Below are 24830 nucleotides of genomic sequence, written 5' to 3'. Positions count from 1 at the left end.
GGGAATATTTCACAATTCCTCAGGGAAAGCAAGATGGGTCGTTGCGCTCGAGAAAAACCGCCATTTTGTTTTCATAATTTAATTATATATCCATACAAAAATTACACAAAGAAAACTTAACATGTGCAAAATTGGATGGCAAACGACCAGCCAAAAATCGAACATGTTAACTCGCTCAGTAATCGCTGGTAAATTCTGGATTAGGGCTACGGTGAGTTACCATTTTCCCCAGCCTCCGGCGCCACCCCAACCGCCATTGCCCCATCCGCCATTGCCCCATCCGCCAGCTCCTCCCCAAGCTCCGCGTCCTCCCCAGCCTCCGTTGCCCCATCCTCCTGCTCCCCAGGCACCTGGTGGTACTGCCCTGGGCTTGGCAGCTGGCTCGGCGAAGACGACGCATAGGGCCACAAGGGCTACAGCAACAAAGAGAAGGTACTTCATTTTCTTAACTTGGTTCGGTTCACTTGCAGACAAGTTCTGATTTCAAGGGTCAAAGCGGCTGGTATTTATACCAATTTGAGGGTTTGTCGTGGAATTCATGTCGGCAAGATAATGAGATAGTGGAGCGTTTTTTCTTCTCTTGTAAAGCACCTGCTTAAAAAATTACGAATTGTTGTTGTTTATGGGCAACTCGGTGGTAGGTACTGCTAATTGCTTATTTACATACTCGACTGGTGTGTGTACCGTAAAAAGGCAAATTTATACTATTTGATTTCCTTCAGAGCGACTGAAAGACCATAATATCTCTTATGTTGTGAAGATGCGCATGATCCCATTCGTGCTGTTGAGATGCGCATAATCCCGTTCGTGCTGTTGAGACGCGCATAATCCCACATCAGGCTGTTAACATATGCGGCGTTAGCAGCTGATCAGGACAATAATTCATTGTTGATTGTTCCTATGCAAATATAGTTGTTAATATGTTTATGTAACTTGGATAAATCAGAAATTGTATAAGCGCCTGCAGAAACACCCACAATACGTCACGAACTGTGGTCGTTTTATACAAGGGGATGGTCACATGGAGATTAAAATATGGTAATCGCAAACTAATTAATGTCCGTTTAGGCCGTTTCGGCTATCCAGAGGCACAATTTTGGAGGGATGTTCGTAACAATTATTACCTATTTTTTCCTGAAAAATGTTCCTCGATAAAGTTTTTCCGAAGCACATGTTCTCGATTGAGGATCCGCACGACTACTAAGCGGGAAAACAGCACACTAAAAACGTTGATTTTTTTCCGAAAATTGTCAAAAAACTATTCAATTTTTTTGCCAGTTTTAAAGCTTTAAATGTCGATATTTCGCGCAGGCGCGAGGCGATTGCCTTGAGAAATTGCTCAAATTAATGGCCCGCGCGAGCTCCATAAAACCCCGCAAAACGCATGTCAGTATCTTTTTAAATTTCCGAGCCACCGCATGACTTAAGTCCTGAATTTTGCGACTTTTTTTGCTCAAAAATGGCACCCACGCTCAATATAAGGCCCATATGGGTCCGTCGGACCGATCAGTCGCACATCGAAAATTTCGAATTTTTTTCGAAAAATGTCAAAAGGGGCAATTACCCATTTCTGTCACTGTTCAAACTTTGAGCCGCCGATATCTCGGGAACGCGGGGGGCAGTTGGCTTAAAAATGGCTCAAATTCGTCGTCTCGACGAGCTCTATGACCCTAAGCAGACGCATTTGCAAAATCTCTTTTGGTGTCTGAGATACAGAGTCTCAGCATATTATGATAATAAATTTTTAAAAAAATGCAGCAGGCAGGTTTATTTAACTCGAAGTATCGCATACACATCAATGGCCAGTCAAGCCATACGCTCCTGCAGTGTTACATAAAGAAAATTACCATCAATAATAAAAATTCAAGTGGGATAGGTTAACATCTGATGAAATCTCTTGCACAAATTGCTCATATCCGCCTTCATTGTTGAGGATTAAACCCAACACAATTTTTTTTGCGGCCTGCTGCATATAAAATGCACTGCGGTGCAGGGAGTAAACATATATCTTGCAAGCCGCAGACCAAACCAAACCATCGCCATCAAGATGAAATTCCTCGTATTCGCCCTCTTCGCCATCTTGGCCATCAGCTCTGCCTACGCCGGCGTCATCGGCCATGGGGCCATCTTGACCCCAGCTGTTGCTGCCGTCCCAACAATTGTTGGCCCAGCTGTAGGTGTAGCTCATACCGGACTCATTGGCCATGGACTCATCGGTCATGGTGCCATCCTCGGTTAAGAAGCACGGCCGTAAGCCCACTACCACTCTACTTTGGAAATTTCCGTTATGGCAAAGTTTAAAAATGTGCATATTTTTGTTTGTACAAATGATGCAATTTTTTTTGTTTTGTCAATAATTTCTTTCCATTATTTTGGCTTAATATAATTTTTTTTGCGAATAAAGAAGGTACACAGTATGATGATCAGCCCCCTCATTTCGCCCCATCTGGTTTTAGCACACAGTCTAAAAGTGGATGTGGTACTGTTTCGACAGTTCCGGTTCCCTCTTTCGGGCACCAGTCCACGGCGGCGATGTCGCAGGAAGTGACGCCGCCGAGACCTCCCATGCCTCATTGACGCCGACTGCGCCAGCGCGTTACGCATCTCTGACGACAAAACGACGTCACGTATAAATGGCGCTCTGTCGGTCGCAAATTCCCCAAGGGAGGAGACGTGTCACCAGTTTGCGAACTTCAACCGCCGATATCTCGGGAACACGTGGAGCAATTGTCTTAAAAATACATTAAATTAATCGTCTCGCTGCTCGCCATCGCCGTACACAAACAGTTTTGCAGATTCTCTTGTGGTTTCCAAGATACGGGGCCGCATAAGTATGAACTTTTTTCGATATTGAAGCTGTTGAAAAATTAACGCCGCGAAAAATGCTTTTCCGTGGTTCGACGCAGGGAGCAGGGCACGCCGTGAAGTCAGCCGAAAATAGGTCGTCGAGGGACTTTCGTGTCCCTTCATGCGACAAAACAGTACAGTTTTTCCCGAAAAAATTACCAGATCGCCATAATAGAAATATGCACCTAAAAACGTGCCTGAACGCCTGTGAACAAGCCATCGCCTTGGAAAAGACCCTCTTGGCCGGGATCCAAATTGTGTGGGTTTAAAAGATTCCAACTTGGGCGATATTTGTTTTTCCAACTTTTGCGACAGGGAAAAATAGCAAAAATGAAAGATTTGTGTGTTATTGTTAACGTATGTTATTTCCCCGATTATTGCTTTAGGCGTTCCTGCCCTCGCCCCGTTAAGTAACTGCGTTGGTCGTCGCACGAGGCAGAGGTCCAGCGGTGAATACCGCTCCAACCAATTTTCTCGCACTTATTCGGGGAAATATGTTCGAAATAGCGTTAAACAAAATCCAAAATCTCCTGTGTACCTTACATAGATATATTTCATCAAAAATCCATAGTTCAAGCGGAAAGTTAATACAGCAAACTCGTTTAATCGTTATCGTTTACAAATTTAAAAAAGAAATAAATGTGCATTATTTGCAACTAAGCAAAACATGCATATTTCATAACTTTGCAAACACAGTTTGCGCATAAAAGGTGGCCTTGTCGGTTTACCAGATTCCCCCATGTCCCAGAATGGCACCGTGGCCGAGAGCCAGTCCCCCATGGCCGATGGCGAGGGTGGGAGCCAGGATAGCTGGACGAGCCACAGCTACGGCTGGCGCTGCCAGGATGGCCCCGTGTCCAGCGATGAGTCCTGCGTAGGCGGAGCTGATGGCCAGGACAGCGACGAGGGCGAAAACCAGGAATTTCATTTTGAGGATCGTAGAAACAGTGTTTTCACTGAAAGTGGTTACTAGAGGCAAAGACTACTCGAGACTTATTAGCATAACTTAACGGTGCTGCTTATATGGTTGATCCTGGTAAAAAAAACCCACCCCGTTTAAATCCTGCGAACAATGAAACAATGCAGATATTATGAGAAATTGACCGCGAGAATTTCATCATCGGATAGGTTGACCGCTTATATTTATTGCAGTACCAGTTATTTTTTTTTCTGTTCGAATGTAGGCCTGGAGATTGATTTACATACGACGGGTACGGTTACGGACTTTTACAGCAGATAATGAACATACAGGGCGAAAAAAGGTGTGGACGGTATGTGGCAAATGGAAATGGTACGACTTGTTTCTGCACATGTTGAAGCGGAGAACCACGGCGGTACCAAAAAAATTGATGCGATTTCACTCACGTTTCCCGTCAGTTTCACCCTTAATTTTTATTTCTTATCCCCTTCATGCATTTTTTTAACTAAGATATTCCATCCTCAGAAAAACTAGGCATGTTTTTCTTTTATCTTATTTTTTTCCTTCTTGTTCTTTTTCAATATTTTGTGTTTTTCCCTTCTTTTATTTTTTTCTTCCTTTTTTATTTGTTTTTCTCATTCTTCTTTGCTAGTTTCCCCTCAATGGTTTTTTTTCGTGCAGAAGGCAAAGAGAACAATCGATACGAATTGGGTAACGGGTCAGTTCTGTTGTCCCTTCAAAAAAATTTAAATAGGCCACAATGCCGTCTTTTTTCCAACGTTTAAAATGGGATGGTAAAAAGGACAAAATTTTACACTTTGGGCTCCTTTTCTAAACGAAACAGCCTGTGATTTAATAGCGTATTAAACGCTCCACTTTAGTCCGTCTTGAGGTATTTAAAGTAATGCGATAAAGTTCTTTTTACGATTCGCTGGATTAATAGAGTTCCTTGGGTGCTTTAAACATGGTCAAGTTTCGCAAATTCTTACCTCACCTGGATTTCTAGATAATCAATACGTGTCGATGAATGGGCGATCATTCAGCAGGACTCAAAAGTGATACGAAAACAATCAGTTTCCATATGGAAAGTTTTACCTTGCGATCGCAACTTTGTTGCTCGCTCTACATGATTCCAAAAGCGGCAAAATGCGCCACCACTAGCCTCAAATATACCTCGGCGTCGGGATAGGACGAGTCACTTTAAGACAATCGCCCTGTATTCCCAACTACCTACGGCCCTTGAAAAAATGGCACCAATCATTGCAAATCGATGTTTATTGCAAAATTCCCAAGAAACACTAACATGTAAATTACAAAAAATTACAAAAAATTCCCGTACATCCACATATCAGTCTTCCTATTCGTGAGTAGATGGTGGTACGGTAAGAAGGTATCTAACCCACCAACAATCCTCCATGTCCCAAACCAATTCCAAGACCTAGACCGGCTGGTGGTACTGGTACTGGAGCAGCAACGGGTTCAGGCTCGGCATGGGCGGTGGCAAAGACGGCGAAGAACGCGATAAGGGCAACAGCGACAAACAGGAAGAATTTCATGGTTCTGGTGGTTGGTTCTGATTGCTTTTGGAGTTGGCAAAAGACTATGCTTCTCATATCCAACGGAACCATTTTTATACTGGTCTCGGGAATCCATTTAGGGGCACTGTTGGCGACCAGATCTTATGAAACATTTTTAAAGATATCGTTTTGTGTGGTGATGTAAGAAAAACGAGTGTTGTATTGTTATTTGGAGCACTCGAAACTGATCATTAATTCATTAGTTAATTCATAAGGTTTGTCAATATTTATGAACAATTCATATCTATGAACGAACATTATGAATGCTCTCTGCTTCAAAATCTCATCTTCGTCATTTGGTGAATATCCCGAACCTGAACCAACGTTTTTTTTTTGTTGACGGGGAAAAATGCGCTTAGGCCTATCCGGCCCTGGTATTCCGTCGGGCGACTTATTCCAGAATTTACTAAAGAAACGGTAACATGTGACAAATTCGTCCCTATATGCAAGTGAATCCACATGTAACGTTTTTGGGTTGCTATTGTGGTTCGGAGAAGATCTATGGTTGTATTTACATGAATTCGGACGAGCTTATGAAGTCCTTTTTAATGTAGCGTTAGTGCCTCGTGATGTAACGTGCACTTTTATGGGCAGCAAAAGCCCCGTGATGTGGAAAAATCCATAGGATTGGGTGATTTGCATGATTAGAGCGTACGAATGGACATTAATCATTTGAATGACACTTTTAATTGCTATTGATAAGCAATTTAATTGCATTTATTCCATGAGTTAATCGCTTACATAGAGATTGAAAAAATCGAATACGGCGAGATGTTGTTTTGGGTGCGGAACGGCGAATCTTTGGAAGAGTCTTCAGCAAGACTCCTTGGTAAAATCGGAAATGAAATTTAAAAAATTGGCAAAAAAATCGGCTAACGTCGACGTCGCACCTCACGCGCCCGAGAATGTGAGTTTTCCAGGCCTCGCCTCTGGCTCGTCGCCTTTCCGTTGCGCGCCCTACAAAACGCTGTTTTCCGGTCTTGTAGCGTGAATGTTTCGCGGCCATAATAAATCGGAATCGCGCTACATTCGTTATTTTCCAGCAACAAAAATATACCGATAACCGTAGACCCGCTAAGATATGCATAATTTTCCTATATTGATTTACCCATATATCTATTATACACAAACTCTAATCATGCAAATGACACGGCAATTTTTTGCTTTGCTGAATATGTATTCCTTGCTAAGAAATCAATTAAAAAGTCACTAATACACCTTACATAACCAATAGAGAATGCTGCTTTAATAAGTATTTCGTAAGCTCTTCAGTAGTGCCCGTTCGTATAAATACCAGCAAATAGCTCCCAGAACGCATAGTCTCCCTTCGAGTCTAAAACCATCATCAACAACCACGATGAAATTCCTTTTGTTCGTCGCTGTGGCTTTGATCGCCATTTTCTCGGTTCTCGCTGAGCCTGAGCCTGAACCTGTACCAACAGGTGCCTGGGGAGGAGCCGGTTGGGGCCGAGGTGGTTGGGGTGGAGCCGGTTGGGGTGGAGCTGGCTGGGGTGCTGGCCATGGTCACCACTGGGGATGAACCATTTGAAACCGTTCGACCACCTACGTACTTGGAACCGTAAAATGTGCAGTTATTGGATCGCACGGATTTATTTTGTACATCTTATGGTTTTTTAAGTAAATGATGGAATCAATACAACATGATTTTGTGTCTTTATTTACGTAGATTTTAGTAAATGGCCCTCACATATTTGGAATAAATTTTCCTCCTCCGCCAGAGGGAGCATGTAAAAAGGCGACGTTTCGGCTTTTCGCAATCATCAACATGACCATCAACTGTTCGATTTCGAATCTGAATTTGTCCAAATTTTCGTTCCTCTTTTAATTCCAAGAAAAATGACACGCAACAAGTTATCCTTTCGTCACGTTTTGACCTCACCAAATCGGCTTTTTTGCTTCCATTGTAAGTTAGCATCAATGTAACAACAGATGCGCGGGAGCCTGTTAATAAATTTCCAGGAGGATAAAATAAAAATAAATTTCAAATAAAATTGAATAAAACAAAATTGGGAGTCAGTCCCAGTTTGGAAGTCCAAGCGGATAGTTAGCGGTAACGCACGAGGGCCTCCATCGCTGCCAAAAAGAATAGTTTTTATTTCTTTTGTTTGTCGATATGTTGCATGAATTGGCTTTTACTTTGCCGTTTTTTCCTGTTCGCTTTTTCAGTATAAAGTAAGCAGTGCGAAATCTCTTCGTTAACTATAGCAATCAGTTATCTATCAGTCCTGGGCCGTAAACTTTTTTCGATGAGATTTTAGGGTGCACTAACCTGAACTAACTTGCCGTTTGATCCTTTCGCCGAGTTCCTCAATTATCAAATTAATTAAATGATTACTTTAGTAATTAATTAAATGATGAATTTAAAACATTTAAAATTCACGAAAACGCTCATTTTTTTTTGACCTGAACGTTTTTTAAACATAAATAAATTTTAAATTGCAGCAAGTGCAACCGATTGATAACCAAACCCGATTTTCCTTTTAACGAAAGTAGTTCAATGTCGCCTTGTAAACAGCATCGACCGTTTGAAAAAGTGTTAATTAATGTCGTTTTGTTGTGAATTTATAAGCGACTTTACCACTGTAAGTAAACCATTAGATAATGCGTTCAGGTGAAAGTTTAATAATTCCATTGTTATCGCAATTTATTGCTGCGACAATACTGAAGTGCTGGAACCTTGATTTAGGTACTCATACAAAACCTCTTTGGGTGCATGCAAATACTGAAATTCACCCATATTTGAAAAGAAACACAAACGCAGTTTCCTAACTTTTATATTAAAAATTTGAACAAAAATCATAATGCGCAGTACCTTATTTCGGTAAAAAGAAATTAACTAAAAGTCCATGATCAACGTCATCTTGGGCAGTCCAAATAGCTCTAATTGCGGCATCAACCGATAATAGTCTTGCCTAGGCCGAGTCCAAGTCCAGTGGTTCCAACGATTCCGGGAACACCAACACCAACACCAACACCAACGGGGGCCAGGCCAACGGTACCCACTCCAATGGCGGGTCCCAAGCCGATAACGCTGGCGTAGGTGGAGGTGATAGCCAGGATGGCGAAGACGGCCAAAGCGAGGAATTTCATGATGATATTGAGGTTTTTCAAGTTGCAACTGAATGAAACTGATAGCAGGTGTTGGAAAAATTATTGTATTTATACGTTGAGAAATGCGGGGATTATTTGCATTTAATCAGCGGGGGTATAATACGGAAATTTTCCCTAAAGATAGTGCAACTTGTAGCACTCTTGCATTATTTTTTACTTCCAGTTTGTTGGCTTCTTGCCCAGCTTATTTCAGGGGGTAATTTAAAAAAGCGTGCTCTCCATCATTGACGCCGGAAATCCTGTTTGGCCGGCACCCTCACCAGATTTGTCCCCAATGGATAATTATTTATGTGATTTTTTTTTCCATTAACTTGCAAAACCGAACCTTACAGCCATCGTCATGGAAAAAAATCTGCGTTCCTTAATTGAAACGAGGATGGTCGCCGTAAGAAGTGAAGTCTATACATTGGGTTGTTTTGGCATTTTCCAAATGTGAAGCTGGAACGCCGCGACGCGTTTGTCGTGGTACGGAGGGCGCTTTCTTGGCGGAGAGCATGGAAAGCACTTAATTTTAGTGGTTTTCGTGTTGTCGCATGATCACGAACGGTGGTTGCGCTAACCTTCAGCTAATCTGAACTAATTTTATCCCTTTCAATTTCACCGAGATTCCCGTAGCTGAACGTGGGCACAACGCAACAGCATCAGAGCAAATTCTTCTCCATTAACTACAAAACTGTAGGGATCCATGTAAAGTTTTGCGAAAACATGACGACATACCCATCCATTTTTCACATATCAAACTGCCACATTTGAAAGCCATCGCTTCCCACTTATCTGCAAGAAAATAACGCAAGAGCTCTACAAGTTGCACTATCTTTATGGCAAGTTTCCATACTATACCACCGTTCATTAAATTTTAATGTGCCTCTGCGTGTCTCAACCTATAAATACAACAATTCACCAACACCTGCTATCAGTTTCAATCAGTTGCTACTTGAAAAACCTCAATCTCACCATGAAATTCCTCGCTTTGGCCGTCTTCGCCATCCTGGCTATCACCTCCACCTACGCCAGCGTTATCGGATTGGGACCCGCCATTGGAGTGGGTACCGTTGGCTTGGCTCCCATTGGTGTTGGTGTTGGTGTTCCCGGAATCGTTGGAACCACTGGACTTGGACTTGGCCTGGGCAAGACTATTATTGGTTAATGCCGTAATAACGGCCATTTGGACTGCTCAAGATGACGTTGATCATGGACTTTTAGTGAATTTCTTTTTATTGAAATGAGGTACTGCGCATTATGACTTTTGTTTAAATTTTTAATATAAGAGCTAGGAAACGGAATTTGTGAGTGTTTTTTCTTTGTTATATGTGAATTTTCGTGTTTCTTCCTGCATGGGAACACGACATGCAAAAAACGTTAAGCTAAGGTTTATGCAAGTAAAGGTGCCACCAAAAGGAGATTGTTGGCCTTGCCACTGTGGGTCAGCGCCAAGAAAACTGGGAATAACTGAAAAACCAACCCTTAATCAACCACATATATTTTAGAGTTCATTTTTGATATTTTTATCATGGCTTGGCAACGTCGCTCAAACAGTGACAGTTTCCATTACGACATGTCCCCTTTATGGGAGGTAGACCCCAATCAAACAGGTGAGTGTCGCCATGTTGCAATTTTCCGAAGCTGATTGGGTTTAGGAAATTACAGATTGCTAGCGCATTCTTGAACCTTTGCTGCCTATAATCAATAGGCTCCACCCAAGGCACGAGTTCTAAATGCAATAGAATTTGAATAAGTCATCCATGACTCATAGAAACTAATGAGCAATGAAAAAACCTAAGCCCTACTCATCGGCAAAACCAATGAGCATGGGAGGATTTATCTTCTACATTCTCTATGAGATGTCGCTCAACAAGTCCTAACTTCATTTGGACTCGGAGAATCGGGCTTAAGTGGCTTCCCAGGAAAGTCAAGCTGGGAAGAGCGGCCTAGAATATCTAATCGAAATCCCTAAAGAAAATCTGTCGAACCCTTCGGGAACCAAACGAGCGATTCGGGGGAGCAGGACGTTCCCTGGGGCGAGTGACGTCAAAATGGTTCAATCGAAGCCAGGCGGCTATGTAGAGCGTCAACAAATACGCGTCATTTTGACGTCATTCTCCGGGAATGTTCTACGCCCCAGATTCACGAATGGGGCCCTAGGCGGAAAACAAGGCGAATAAACAGTTTTCGGTGCAGTTCATACATTTCGCTGTTAGAAATTAATTAATTAAACATTAACTTAATAAGCGCTAAGTGATAGATCACGAAATAGTTTTCGCCTCGACGGTTATTAGTTGCATAAACGTTTACGGAAATGTGTTGCTTGAAGCAGCTGCTTCTCTTTGCGTGTGTTTTGTGTTATGTTACAGTGGCAGCGTTAGAAGAAACGATCGGGAAACATCAGAGATTTTTAAATATCGCAACAATTTACTTATTCGAGATTTTATTTTCTCGTATACAGGGTGCAATTGATCGCCATGGAGATATTTCAGGGGGCCATAGTATTCTGCACAATAATAAAAAAAAATGCCTACAGACTCGTGGTTAAGAACGCTCCCTTTTTGATGCACAGGATGGCAAAGTTTCACATTTTTCACTTTTATATACGCAGTTTCACATAACATGCACCGCCGAACAATAATACTAATAACAATTCAATCTTGTAATTTTTGGAATATAATGATTCTTAATACAGCATCAAATGATCAGGGGTTCACAAAAAACAGAAAGAACGCCAATGGTTTCGTATGGTCCGCGTATACATATCAGGGTGTCCCGTAAGTCAGCGTTACCCCCTGAAAGATGGACAGGCCAACTCAAAATATGTCTCAAAAAGAGTCCTAATGGCCGCCTGTGGCGCCCTCTAGACGATACACCGAAATCGTGGGCAAATTAAAATTTATCATATCAAAAAATTCACGAATACAAAATTTCATGAAATTAGTTCGCAGTAGTAGGGAGGCATTAAAAAAAATGCGATTTATTATTTCACCCTTGACACCCTGTATCTCGGTTGTCGTCAATTTTGGGACTAAGGCAGGTTTAGTTAAATCCACTTATTTTGAGTTGGCCTATCCACCATTCAGGGGATATCGTTGTCTGGCCGGACACCTTGTGCATATACAGGGTGTTACAGAATGTTGTGAGGAAAATTTAAGGACAGATTGTGCATCTACAAATATGAAAAAAAGCTCATATGAACATGGGTCCGGAAATATACCGGTTTTCCTGATACGGGGTGTTCTAACTTTTCCATGTTTAATGGTTTATTTTATATTTTCGAACACTCGTTGAGATATTGAGATGAGTTTTGTTACATACATCAGTGGCGTTCGTGCCGGTACGTCCTTCTATTTAGCGAGAAAAACTGTACAAGAAGCACTTTTTAATCGGAACTAATCTGACTTTAAGGAAGCGATACTAATTTTTGCAAAAACCAGTGGCGTTTTCTTAAATATGTTACGGTAACGATGTCGTGAGAACAGCAGTCGTACCCTTCACTCAGTCTTGATCAAATGGCATTTTTCAACAAGACAATGCGGGGCGCATGCTGCAAACATTACTCGAAGGTACCTGGAATAAGCACAATTGGAAATGCTGCCTTGGCCTGCACGGTCGCCGGACTTATCACCTATTGAACATTTTTTGTCGTCGCCATCTTCGAAATTTACCGCGGTCTCCAAGCAATTTGAACGATCTACGACGCCATCTTGAAGTAGCGTGGAATGAAATATCCCAGTAGGATATTTGTTCATTTAATACAAAAGTGTATCGCACGTCCATTTGAGAGCTTCCACGTTGCTTTAAAATATCACAAGACATCTTAAAGGGCAACTTTTTCATTGTCGATTAATCTCCTTCGAACATTCTGATGTAATTCCCCCCCGCGTGTGATAATAAGATTTATCAGCACACAGACACGAGTAATATATCTTTGTCACTTTATAAGGCAAAAAAAAAATCCACAAGCGCGATGATGTAAAGTTGCAGCTTATTTACAACTTATTTGTTCTGTGCCTACAAGCATCATCGCATATAAATACACAATTCCGAACCAAAGACATCAGTGCTTCACAGCGGGTGAAGAACAACAGTTCATCAACTCAACGCGAAATTCGCAGCTGGCACCCTCTTCGCCGTCCTGCCCATCTCCTCTATCTTAAGCGCAGTCTTGGTCCCAGCCGATCTTGACACCTCCCCCACCGCCGCTGCTAGCCCTAGATTAGCCCTTGGTGCTCTTGGATTGATCGGCGGTCTAGGATTTGAAATAGGGCTCATCTGGGGTTAGACTTCGGGTTAACTACAGGGTGTTGGAAATTAGTAGGCCGGTTCTCTAACCACAGGTTCCCTGAGCGAAAATAATTAGGCTTGTCCTATACGATTTTTCTTTTGGCGCTTTACCCTGTCTATACAGAGCGTTGAAGTTGTTAAAAAAAAACACAGAATTTTGTTAGTAACTTCGGCGTTTATTGAGATGTTTAATGCGATTTTGTGGCAATTCACAGTTCGGAGAGGCGAACTTTTTCTATAATTTGGGTGAAAAAAAAATTTCGAAACCACGGTGGGGAAAGGCGGGGGGTCACGGACGCGTCGGCCCCCTTTTTTTTAGCGCACCCCAATGGCGAACGTGTTTATTATTTGAAACTAAATGTTCCATCACGACAATTTTTTGTTATTATCAAATTTCTTCCCAGATTTTAGGAAAAATGTGCCCTATCGTACTGTGCATCGCTGTTTCCGCCGTCGAATTGCACCCTTCCCTTGCACATTGCAGGATGCGATAAAATAAATGAACAAAGGCGGACGTATAAAGGAAAATTTTTATATATCAGTCTCAGGTTGATCCATAACTTGAGGCCTTTTGGAGAATTTATGCGCAACTTGCCAAGCACCTAAGTAATTCTGAAGGAATTTGCCTTAAACGATTCGATAGGGAAAGTTTGCCGCTTTCACTAGCTAAGTTAAATTATGGAACGATTTTCCGAAAGACACACTGGGGACTCGTAAGCGTATGTATCTGCGAGTTCCGGAATTTGTTTCCAAAGGCACACTGGAGAGGTTTCTTGGATAATTATTTTTGCTTCCTTCGAAGTGTTGCGGAACAACTTTACAGTGTATTTCTCAAATTTGCTTTTATTTTAAAATATCATGATCGCACTTTAAAAATTGTATGTGCACGTTCCCCTAATTACAATTAATTACAATTAATTACAATTGATTACTGATAATTACAATTGATTACTGTTAATTACAGTTAATTACTTTTAACCCGTTTCAAAGACTCATTTGCTATTGGCTGTTTACTGGAAGGTTTAGTTTGGATCTATAACCTAAACTCGTTTGAACGATAAGCATTTTAGGGATGAATATAATGTGTGCACAGCCAGAGTGTAAACGGCAAACTCGTTCATGATACTGCACGGCATCAGGTCTGAATTCCATATAGAGCTTCGTCCGGCGAATTTTTAATTAAATCTCCAGATTTTTTTTTTGTTTTTTTTTTTGAGGAAATAATAACGAAACGTATGGGAAGCTATTGTGTGTATCGTATCATTAAAAAGCAACATGAAGTACTATTTATTCAAGTTTACGCTGAAATGTTAAATTAACATATGCCACCTGGACACGTTTGTTAGCAGTGGAGAAGCTGCTCGGAAACGGATCTAAAATTGTATCAAAACACTGGATTCATTCCAGAGATAGTCACAGCATTATAAACTATTTATAGACACTAGGGGCTCGATTATGCTGGTTTCATTCTTTCCGTGCATCCAAAGGGAATTCGAGGACAAGGGACCTTAGATAAAGGACCATTTTTCAAACTCAGGGTTTAAAATACCCCCCGAAATGTATTTTTCATGACGAACGATTCAATTTTTTCACTTTAATTTTCGGAGGTGCGATTAAATCAATAAAATGCCAAAATAAGGGGTTGGGGGTAATTAAAAAAAAAGTTGTGTGAGAATTTATATATTCTTCCCAAACACCACGGGAGGTCGAGAAGACATACAAGAAGACATATTAAATGAACTATAAACAAATGAATTATTGACGTTTCACCAGTGCAATTTTACGCCCTTTGCACCGGCCGATGATGTCACGTTTGAAATGCGCCGTTTCGATTTTCGGCAACCATCATCGACTTTTTTTTGTCTTGTGGGCGCCATTTTCGATTTTCCCATTTTTGAATTGAGTTTTTTTTCTGTTTATGATGTTGCATCACGTACTAAGGATCGGTCATGCAGTCTTGTCGAAAATAGCACAAATCCTCATGGGTCTGAGGGGGAAAAATCTGGTGTACGTGCCGGCCAATGAGCCGATAAAACGAAATTACGTTTTCTCGAAACAATTCTCATTACTTAATCACGATGTCTTTGCTTTGAACGAACTCTCCGATTTTAGGGTGTTTAATTTCTCAGACATTTTCAACCGTAGAATAAATCTCAATCAGGGTCATTAAAGCGTTTATTTTCTCTAGGATAACCTGATCACCCTCTGATTTATTCTAGAGTCGTAAGTCCCTTTAAATGAGCTCTAATGAAAAAATACGGGTTACATTTAGCACCTAAACCAGTGTTTTTCTGGATGTTTGACTCCGGTTGTGATTTAGCCTATTAACCTTTCCACATGACTAAGTCGAGAACTGGCTACATCAGTGAATGGTAATTGCGTAATTACAATACACTATTATTGCTTTTGTGGTGCACGGAAGGAAATTTGCGCCTGTCGAAGCCAACAATAGACGGTTGGATCAAAGATTCATATGCCGTGAGTGCATTGTTAAGAATTACGCACTCCGCCATATCCTTTGAACTCCGTAACAATCGAAAATCAATATTTGAAGTCAGTTTTGACACTCCAGATCTCAATGAGTCAATCCCTGGATGCGATTGTCTGTAACTTACGTATATTAAAGGAGCTCTAACCCACTGTTAATTGAGACTTTTTTTCAATTTTTCTAAAGGTTTGGGTGGTCATCTGAGGTCTGAACACATAGGACTTTCGTTTGATCAAAACAGTTATTTTTTGTTTTTATTTTTTAACTGTTTTTCTAGACTTAGAAGTGCAGTTTTACATATAAATCAAACAAAAGGAAAAAACGAGCAGCAGGAAAAATTTCAACTATGGTTTACATTTTCACCATGCAGTCAGTCATTCTGTATTGCGTTCTTTTGGCACTTTAACATCGAATGAAAAGGAATAAAACTCGCCCAGAGCGAGGAGTTCTTGTCTTTGACTTCAAGACTGCGTTTCCAATTTAATATATTCTTCTGAGAATTCAAGAGTTTTAAAGGAAGTTGCAGTGAACCGATTATGAAAGTTTCATTTTGCGGAATTCGAGGAGTGTTCGTAGCCTTATCGGGGAAATTTATGAAGAGATTTTTCATTTTCCATAAATGGCCGAGAGCAAGTTCCGAACAAAGAGAAATTTAATAATTTGAGTTAGAGGTGCTGATAATAGCGAAACGCAAAAATTCAAGAGAAAAGGTTCGAAGGAAGAGTAGGTAAGGCGATGAAGGATAGGAACTGATAAGGAGTTCATGAGAGCGAGAAGAATTACTATTTTCACTAATCATGTGTAAAAAAATTATAAAAGAAAAGACAAAATTTCAAAGCAAAAAATTTGTTAAAAACTTAAAAAAAACGATTTAATTTTTCTCCCAACTTATTTGGGAAGATAATTGAAAATTATTAACGCTTCATCGGGGCAAGTTTCCCTCTTCGGCAACATGGCTGTGTCATATTTGAAATCCGACGTTTCGATTTTCGGAAACCATCATCACCTTTGTTTCTTCTCATATGCGCTATCTTGGATTTTTGACATTTTTTAATTCAGCTTTTTTTTTCTGATTACAATGATGTATTAAATGTTACGGTTCAGCCTTGCAGTTTGGTGCGAACGTCAATCGTTTGAATAACTTTTGGATCGAAGATGGTGTACCTCCATATAATGTCGGAGAAGTGGCTGACTATTTATCTACAATATTTCCCAGCGGAGCCATTGCAAGCAACGGAGACATCCATTGGCCCGCGCATTCACCAGATTTGTCCCCATTGGACCCTTATTTATGGGAAAGGTTATTTAATTATTTCCAAGGTAGTTTTTGACAAAATAGGATTGTAGATATTTCCACCGGAGTCGAAGACTGAACCTTAACATGTGGTACATCAACGTAATGAGACAAAAAGCAAAGTTCGAAAATGTGAAAATCCAAAATGGCGCCCATAACAAACAATAAAGTTGATGATGGTGGCCGAAAATCGAAACGTCGCATTTCAAATGTGACATCGCCAGATTGTAGAGGAGGCAAATTTACACTAACGCAGTGTCAATAATTTTGGATTATCACGTCAAGTAAGCAGATGAAAATGATATGTAAAAGTGTTTTCAAAACTTCAGTTTTTTTCGAATAAGTCCGAAAGTAATCGGAATTTTTTAAATCTTCGAACGATCTATTTTTCGAAACCTAAGTTACGTCACTTTGCCCCAATTTAATTCAAGCGATCTCGTAGCTCTTACGGTTACCGCGATACCTACGGTTGATCTTTAGAAATTTATATTTGTAACATGTTTAAACGTTAATTTATTTCAAAATCTTGCCTGAGCTATTTTAATGGACACGGACCTACGCTTGCTTTCCTCTCTCGTAATTTCCACGTCTTATTATATATCATTTCGTTATGAATCGACTTTAAGTCCAAAGACTAAACGCTGGGAAATTCTTATTACCATATTCAACGTAAAATTAACATTTCGCCTTCGAAGCGTTTTGTTCCGAATCTCCCCTACGAGAAAACCCCGAAGGATAAAAAAATCCGCACCCTGGAAGCTCCTCGCGAAACCCGATGGAGATCAGAGATCGTCCCGACTACGCCCCTGAAGATATTTTAGGGTTGAAGATATTTTTTAGTTCCAGATTTTTCAGCCATCACCTCGCGTTAAATAAATAACTTGGAAATGCTGGCAAGTTCAATATACTCAATGAGTAGCACCAAAAGGTGTCGGTTACTACCATAAATCTTCGATATTATCAGGAACACACAAAGCCCTTTTTATCTCTATCGTGCATTATCTTTATTAGCGGAAATTTATTGGAAAATTCTTTTACACTCGAACAAATAATGGACCTTTACAAAGTTTTCACAAAAGACCCAAACTCTACAAACGTATTAATTAAAACCAGTTCAATTGTGCAACGGACACGAAAAGTCTGCCCTTTGAGCTTTTCAATAGGAAAACTCTCTGGACGTTGTTCGGATGCAAAAATCCTAGTTGGAAACAAAATGGAGTCTGGTTATCAATTAGTTAAAGTAGCTTTTGTAGCCATTAGAAATCCCTGGTTTACCCAGCTGCCGTTCGAATAAAAGTGGAGGTTCCCGACTTATCGGTTAAGTTTGAATGGAAGCTTGAGGATAGTGGTATATTACACATCAATGTTGTAAAGTGCGTGATTATAACCAGAACACAGATTTGCATGCCAACGACTGTAAAAAAACGAAAGAAATAAAATCTAATGGGTTTAAGTCTGGTCTGCGTGGCGGCCACAGATGTTCGCTAGTATGTGCAATTTGTCGATGCGAAAAATTCATATATTATACAAGGGCTCCTTAATGATGTGCGGATGTTTTAAGGTGGGGGTCTACGTGAAAAGGTAATGCTAGTTTGTCGTATAAATCATGTCCCCAAAAAGCCCCGTTACGAATGTACAGGGCTGCAGAGTTTTCGAGAGCAAATGGCAACGAACGAACATTTCCAAAACCGCTTGAGACATTTCAAAGAAATTTGGCATGCAATGGCAGTTTATAAAGCGGCATTAACTACAGTAAAAATATGCGGTTCAATGCAAATTCATTGAAAATTGTTTTAATACCAGAAGTAAAATTATAGAAAATTTAACACATTATGGGTTGTAATGAAACATGAATTACAACTAACAAGAAATGAAAAAAATCGATTTTTACAACGAGTGGTGAAATTACGTAACAGGAAATACTTCGGGAATATTGGAAAGAGTGCTCAATTCCTTGAGAAGAAGGGCGGAAGTATGCGTATCAAGGGAAGGGAGTCATCTTCGACATTTTTTGTGAAAATCTCTTTTTTTTGTTTTTTGTTGTAATTTATATTTCATTTCCGTGTCAACCTCACAATGTGTCCAATTTTCCAGTGTTTTATTTGTCGCGTTAAAATAGTTTTGCATTGAACTGCACATTTTTACTGCAATTAATGCCCCTTTACATTCCAAATTTCGTTGAAATATCTCATGCGGTTTCGGACATACTGGTCAAGTTCCATTTTTTTTTTTTTTTTTTTTCTAAAACTACGCAACCCCGTATTTTCGTGACGGAACACTCTTGGTACGCGGTTCATATGACAAACTTTTTTCATTGAGGATCCCACCTTGAGATATCCGCGCGTCACTAACGAACGTCCTGTAGAGCGTAATGAGCGACAGCACATGCACGAGTCGCGATCGGCTTTCAACCGTGTGGGGGAAAAGGCGCGAAAACGTACTTCACAATCGCTGAACACCCTCGATGAGGGTCCCTCTTAAAGCTGGCAGTGGGAGAAAAAAAGTTCTTTCTAAGTTACTCTTCGATCCTGAAATTGTAAACCTAACTCAATAATAAAGCAATAAGGCAAGTCTTGCAGGCTGATTTTTTTCCATCAAAAGCAAAAAGTTACGAACGGAAGTGTCCCACTAGAGACAAACTTTCTACCCTCCACTGCACTCTCTTTAAGTTTTTACTTCCAGGAATTTCGGGAGTACGAGAACAAAAACTTTTTAGCTGATGGGTGTGAGAAAAAAATTATCTAAAATATTGAGTTCCCCGTTGGCGCGTTTCCATGCGAATTCCTCAAAAACCCCCCGTTCGTGGCGATTAAAAGGCACACTCATTCAACTAAAACCATTTCCATTAGAATCCCCCGTTTTTTTTCCTGTTTCTCCCTTTTAATATAACCTAATAAAATTTCGCGTTAAATGTCAATAAAGTCGCGAAATTACCTTTGGGGGATGCCTATTTACGGTTTGGAATTGATATTGCGTTTTCGGCTATAAATACGCCCTCGACAGACTGTTTGGGGCCCGCATCATTCAAAAATCTATTACAGCATATTATTTGGTGAGATTCGGGGTAGGTTATCTAATTATCTAGGTAATTATCTCGCCAACGATCGAATTATCTGGCTGGTAAATAATTTCGAAATTTCCTCTATTTCTGGAAAGTCAATGCATGCCTACGACGTGAAATAAAAACGTAATATAGAGCTTGTAAACAGCATAGCTCTAACGTTACGTACTGCATTGATCACTGTTAAAATTGAGGTACCTAGAAAATGGGGGACGGGAAAGTAAAATGGGTTTATCCTACTTTGATTTATTATCCACAGAAGACGATGTAGGTAATATATCGCATTTCTGGGCCAACATTCCTTTTATAATAGATATCTGCTTACCGCATCTTGCATGAAATTTATCGGTTTAGTTGATGCCACGATATAATGCCGAAACAAAGGTTTCGAAAATAGACCCCGAATAAATAGAAAAATGTTTCCACTTATAAACACCCAAAATCCATTAATCCCTGTAAGTTTATCCATTAAATTAAAATAAGACCGAAGTGGCTTAATGTGTTTGTTTTCAGCTCTGGTCAAAAACTAGCTCTAAATGATTCCGGATATAACAATAATTATTATTGACCGCAAGAAGTAAAAAAGTTTGGTCTTAAAAGCTTTCTCCATTGCCGGGTAATAATATTAAATAGAAGAAAGAATCTCTTCCAAGGCCACGTTCCCTCTCCCATCGCCAATCGATTTCCGGCAAAGTTTTATTCGGCGATCTTCTTGAAAACCCATAAAATTGAATTTAATAAAAAAATAAAAAAAACACTTCTTAATCCGGCTTTTGGCGGAAACTATGCGGCGATCTGATTCGGTTAATTTGGGAAAAACGGCTACCCGAGGTATTAACAAACTCCTCGGCATTAACAACCTCTTTTCACGAGTAGGTACAATTCAGTGCAGTTAATTGATGGAAATCGAGGGTCATTTTTCAGTACAGGCGGATTTTCATATTGAACCGACACCAAAAGAGAAAAATAACAGGAAATGCTATGAGTCTCTCGGGCAGAAGAGACATGTGAATGATCGAATTGTGGCGAAGCTGAAGGGCATCGACATTTATCGAAGTCCCTTTTCAATCGATTCGCACATCACAGAGAAAATACGGTTCCACGTGCCGCAGCTTCTGCTATTGACCTTTTGTATGGGGATGTAATTTTATGGGTAGTTTGGCCTTATTTCGTGGGAAGGGGATGATCGGAGTTTGGATTAAATGACAGCTTGATGCAAAAAAGGAAGCTAAACAAGCCAACCGTCACTCGCGCGTGACGTAATTAAGAGTGCCGACTGTCACTCTCATGGACTTCACGCTTCCACTCGTTCTGTCATTCAATAGTGACAAGAATCTCATTTACGTCACATATGTCACTCATTCTGTCATCCAATTATGACAGGAAAAGGGACGACATATGTCACGTAAATTTCTTCCATTATCGAAGACATTTTGAGATCGCTTTACTTGCAACAATTTTCAGTTTAAAATTTAAATACTACACAACCGTGCTTCGGCGAATTGAGAAAAACCAAGCGATGCCAGAGAACTTAAATCCAGTGTTAATATCCGGAAGTTTAGCCCTGTTGCGTACTTCGATATATTACTTTAATTAATCTCATTTGGAGTTCTGAAGCTCATTTATTTTGTGCCGTAAAGGGACGAAAATTTCGGCCTGTCAAGCACGAAATTTGAGGCTAAGCTCCTTGACTGACCATTATCCCGTGACGATAAAAAGCTTTATGAAAATATCGCTTTGGAAAAGATTCGAAATGTCGAGCCCGTGCACCGGCAATCGGGGAATTTAACGGGAAATGTCAAAATTAACTTTAAGACAGATGAGGTCATGAAAAGACAGTGACAGTGACGGAAAAGTGCACGCCATCTTGGGTTCGTAACACCGGGTATTTTTGAAAGTTGTTTACGGAACGTACACAATATGTATATACATATATATATATGTATATATATGTATATATATAGGGTGTCTTATATGACGTTGGATAAAGAGCTGTATTTTTGTCTGCCAGGTGCATGGGGGGCGATGGGCTGGGGCGGCACGGCTGAGGGGGGCCTACGGAGGCGGATGCCGCTTCGGCGCGCAGGTGGCAGGTCGGCGACGACGGGCGGCTACGGGCCGGGCGGCAGGGCCATGCGCTACTACCGCCTCTGGATCTACACCTGCAACACAGCACTACTGGCTGGAGCTCTGGCTTTCGCTGGAGCCGCTGTCAAAACCCTTCTTTTTGACTTCAGAAGGTAAAATCACACCATTCCCGCCCTGGGATCAACACCCTCAGCATCCCTCACTACTTTGCAGAAGTCTGATACCTTCGCTCACATTGTACCAGCCATCGTTCCTGTACGCGTACCTGGCGTTAGCGACACAGGGAGGAGCCTTGCAAGTATTGGGGTGTGTAGCTGCCTTAAAACTATCAGAGAAACTGCTGAATGCCTATTGGTTGCTACTTTTAGTGTTAATATTTGGGGACGTTCTCATAGGCGCGTTTTGGGCATATAGGTTCGAGAAGATCTGTCAGGTAAGTTTTCAGCTCTTTTTCGATGTTATTTGAATGTTGTCAAGGCGATGAACAACCAGTGAACTTTTCTAGATCAAGCTCTGGATTTCATAGAATGGTTTATCGCCTACTGAATCGCGTTTTCATTCACTTCTAAATAAGCCCCAAAAAATTAACGAAAGGTACTTACGCCGGTTCATGCTTAACGCAACGGCCGCCATCTTAGGCGCTAGCCGTGCTGATCCACTTGGAACTAGCACCAGCCACGCTGTTTTTTTTCTTATAATCTGACGTCATCGCAGAACTGACCAATGTAAAGTGGAAAATTGGTTGTCAGTTTGAGCTAGAGTTTTTCATATCGCCGGATTTTGAATTCGTCATTCTGTCGATTGTGAAAAAGTTTATGGGCGCCATCTTGAATTATCACATTTTTACATTCAACTCCAAATCCTCGCAGGCGTCCTTGCGACTTTCCTTCAGCTGGGCCGTGGTGGCCCCTTTTCGTTCCCCATCCCCCTTCATCGTCGGCCTGAAAAGACTTCGAGGCGCGGCAGTATCTCGGCAATAGATGGAAATTCGAAGGTGGATGTCACTCGTTACTTCTGATTCCAACGAAGACCTGGATCGCACACTTTGCGGAATAAATTTCAAACCACATACGTGGAAATTCTTATTCCCATCTTGGCAACACTGATCCACAGCTGCGATATTTCCAAATTCGATTTCAAATTTATGTCTAATTCACCTGCTTTTGTTGAATTTGTTTCGTGGATAAGCCGAAGTAAAATGGCCGAGGGTTAACGCTTGGTTTGTAGGAAATTTAGTTTTTGCCCGTTCGATTTACCCGATAGAACGTTTCGGTGTTGACTTAGTCGTGTTCAGAGGAAAGATAACACGCGGCTAGAAAGGGGCTCGGCATACATGATAATTTGGCGCCCGGTCTACGATAAATTACGTCCTTGTGGATGTCGGACTTGTTCTATTTTCGAAGATGTATTTAGAGGATTTCTCACATTGTTGGTCGGTCTGCTCGAAGCTCTCTCACTCATATCTCAGACCACTTGAGATTTTGGATTTAGGTACCACCCTCAGGTACCCGAGCTCTAGCATGTCTTGCGAACGTAAAATATTCACGTAAGCAAATCAAACGCGTGATCGCTAGCTTGGTCGCCGCCGATTGGTCGATGGTGACATCCGAATGATCGATATGCCACAAGTGTGATAACGTCTCACAGAAACTGACTTGTTTCATTTTGAATGCAGAGTGTTTATAATTCAGTATAAACTTAACCACTTAACTGTTTAATGTATAAGACGAATAATTTTGGAAATACACTAGACGTGGCTAAACTCCACTGCCCGCAGAACTCGTTTTGAAAACTTTTTCAATGCGATACCTGGCTGGCTACGGTCCTGTTCAATATTCTCGTGTTGAACGGATCACGTGCAGGTGACATGCGCTTGTTTACATGGATATCTTATATTCGTTAGACATACTTAGAAGTCTGAGTACCACCTGGGTGTGGTACCTACGCGATCTTCGTTGTATACAGGATCATAACTATGAAATCAAGTTTGTAGGGATTACTCAGTGCAACAATAAAAGACATTTAAAAATCCATGTTCGGAAACGTTTCCCTAAGGTGCTACGACTTTATGATGCTGTAAAACAGTTATGTGCAACAATACGTTTTATTCGAGTTTTAGTTGCGTTTTATTTCAATTTATTTGTACAAAATAACGCTGCAGTAATTGTTCGAAATGTCGCCCTTGAATTTGAATGCACCTGTTAAGTACTTTTTACTGAACGTTTATGTCAGCCAAGACTGGCAAGAGAAATTCTTTCTCGTTAATTTTGCAAATTTCGAAAGATTCGCAAGGTAATGGGTTTTCGTCGAGATCCATGCCAAAATGAAAAACCGGCAAACGTGCATTTGGCTTGTTCCGCGGCCCCCTAAGTCACCCAACCGAGCACCATTATATTTTATTGATGATTTATTGATAATATTATATAATCACGCGCCCTCTCATGGACTTCCAAAAACAATAAACTTTTTCTCCATTTTCCTCGCAAATTCGCTGACCGTTTTATTTTCCCTCTGGCCTTATAGGTTCAGGAGGCCTCAAGCCTTGTATGCTAAATATTAAACAAACACAAAGCTCCTTTCATCTCGATCCTTTTTTATTACATTTTTAACATCCCAACGCGGCAAAAAGGGCGAATTTTAAAACGTCACTACATCTTAATAAAAATAAATCCAAACCTCTCTCTCCGTAGAAGAGATATCCCCGAATAGTACCTTCGGGAAATCAAAATATGTTAAAGATTTTATAACGGAAAAACTACCTGGGCTGATCACGTGATAAAAAATATACAAGAGACCTTAATTAAGTGGAGCCAATGTTCGTGAGTTCCCTTGGGATAAATCGAGAGGGGATTTTTAACTCCGTTGCAAGCGGGTCAAATTTTTAAAATGGTCTAGCGCTTATTTGGAGATTGGTAGAGCTCGACAATGAACAATTATGATTCCGGTTGAGACGTTTTATTAATCGCAATCAAGAAATGAAAGTATTACACCATGCCAGTTGGAAAAAGTCTCTTACGTTATGCTACGTTACGTTACGCACTGTTTTACTATGTCATGCCATGCTCCACCACCCAAAGCAAGCAATTCAGGAAAATAAAATTGCCCATCAGAATACGACGATTTTATTTCTATCATATGCATTTTTGACCTGC

At 40.7% G+C, this 24830-nt stretch overlaps 2 protein-coding genes across 3 annotated transcripts in view; one reads left to right on the top strand and one right to left on the bottom strand.

Moving 5' to 3' along the window:
* The window catches only part of LOC136350905 (uncharacterized), a 105691-nt gene that overhangs the window by 55418 nt on the left and 25443 nt on the right, over nucleotides 1–24830 (bottom strand). The gene's annotated exons all lie outside the window — the stretch shown is intronic.
* Nucleotides 1–24830, top strand: part of LOC136350918 (CD63 antigen-like) — an 82064-nt gene that overhangs the window by 41453 nt on the left and 15781 nt on the right. For both annotated transcript variants that reach the window (XM_066303100.1, XM_066303099.1), the window contains 2 exons: nucleotides 21602–21830; nucleotides 21892–22111. In XM_066303100.1, coding sequence (XP_066159197.1) covers nucleotides 21616–21830; nucleotides 21892–22111 — 435 coding nt within the window. In that variant the 5' untranslated portion in view covers nucleotides 21602–21615. The remainder of the gene's footprint in view (nucleotides 1–21601; nucleotides 21831–21891; nucleotides 22112–24830) is intronic.

Source organism: Euwallacea fornicatus, chromosome 4 (assembly GCF_040115645.1).
Source record: "Euwallacea fornicatus isolate EFF26 chromosome 4, ASM4011564v1, whole genome shotgun sequence".
Taxonomy (NCBI): Eukaryota; Metazoa; Arthropoda; class Insecta; order Coleoptera; family Curculionidae; genus Euwallacea; species Euwallacea fornicatus.
Note: the sequence above shows the minus strand (reverse complement) of the source record. Positions and strands in the feature narration are given on the sequence as shown.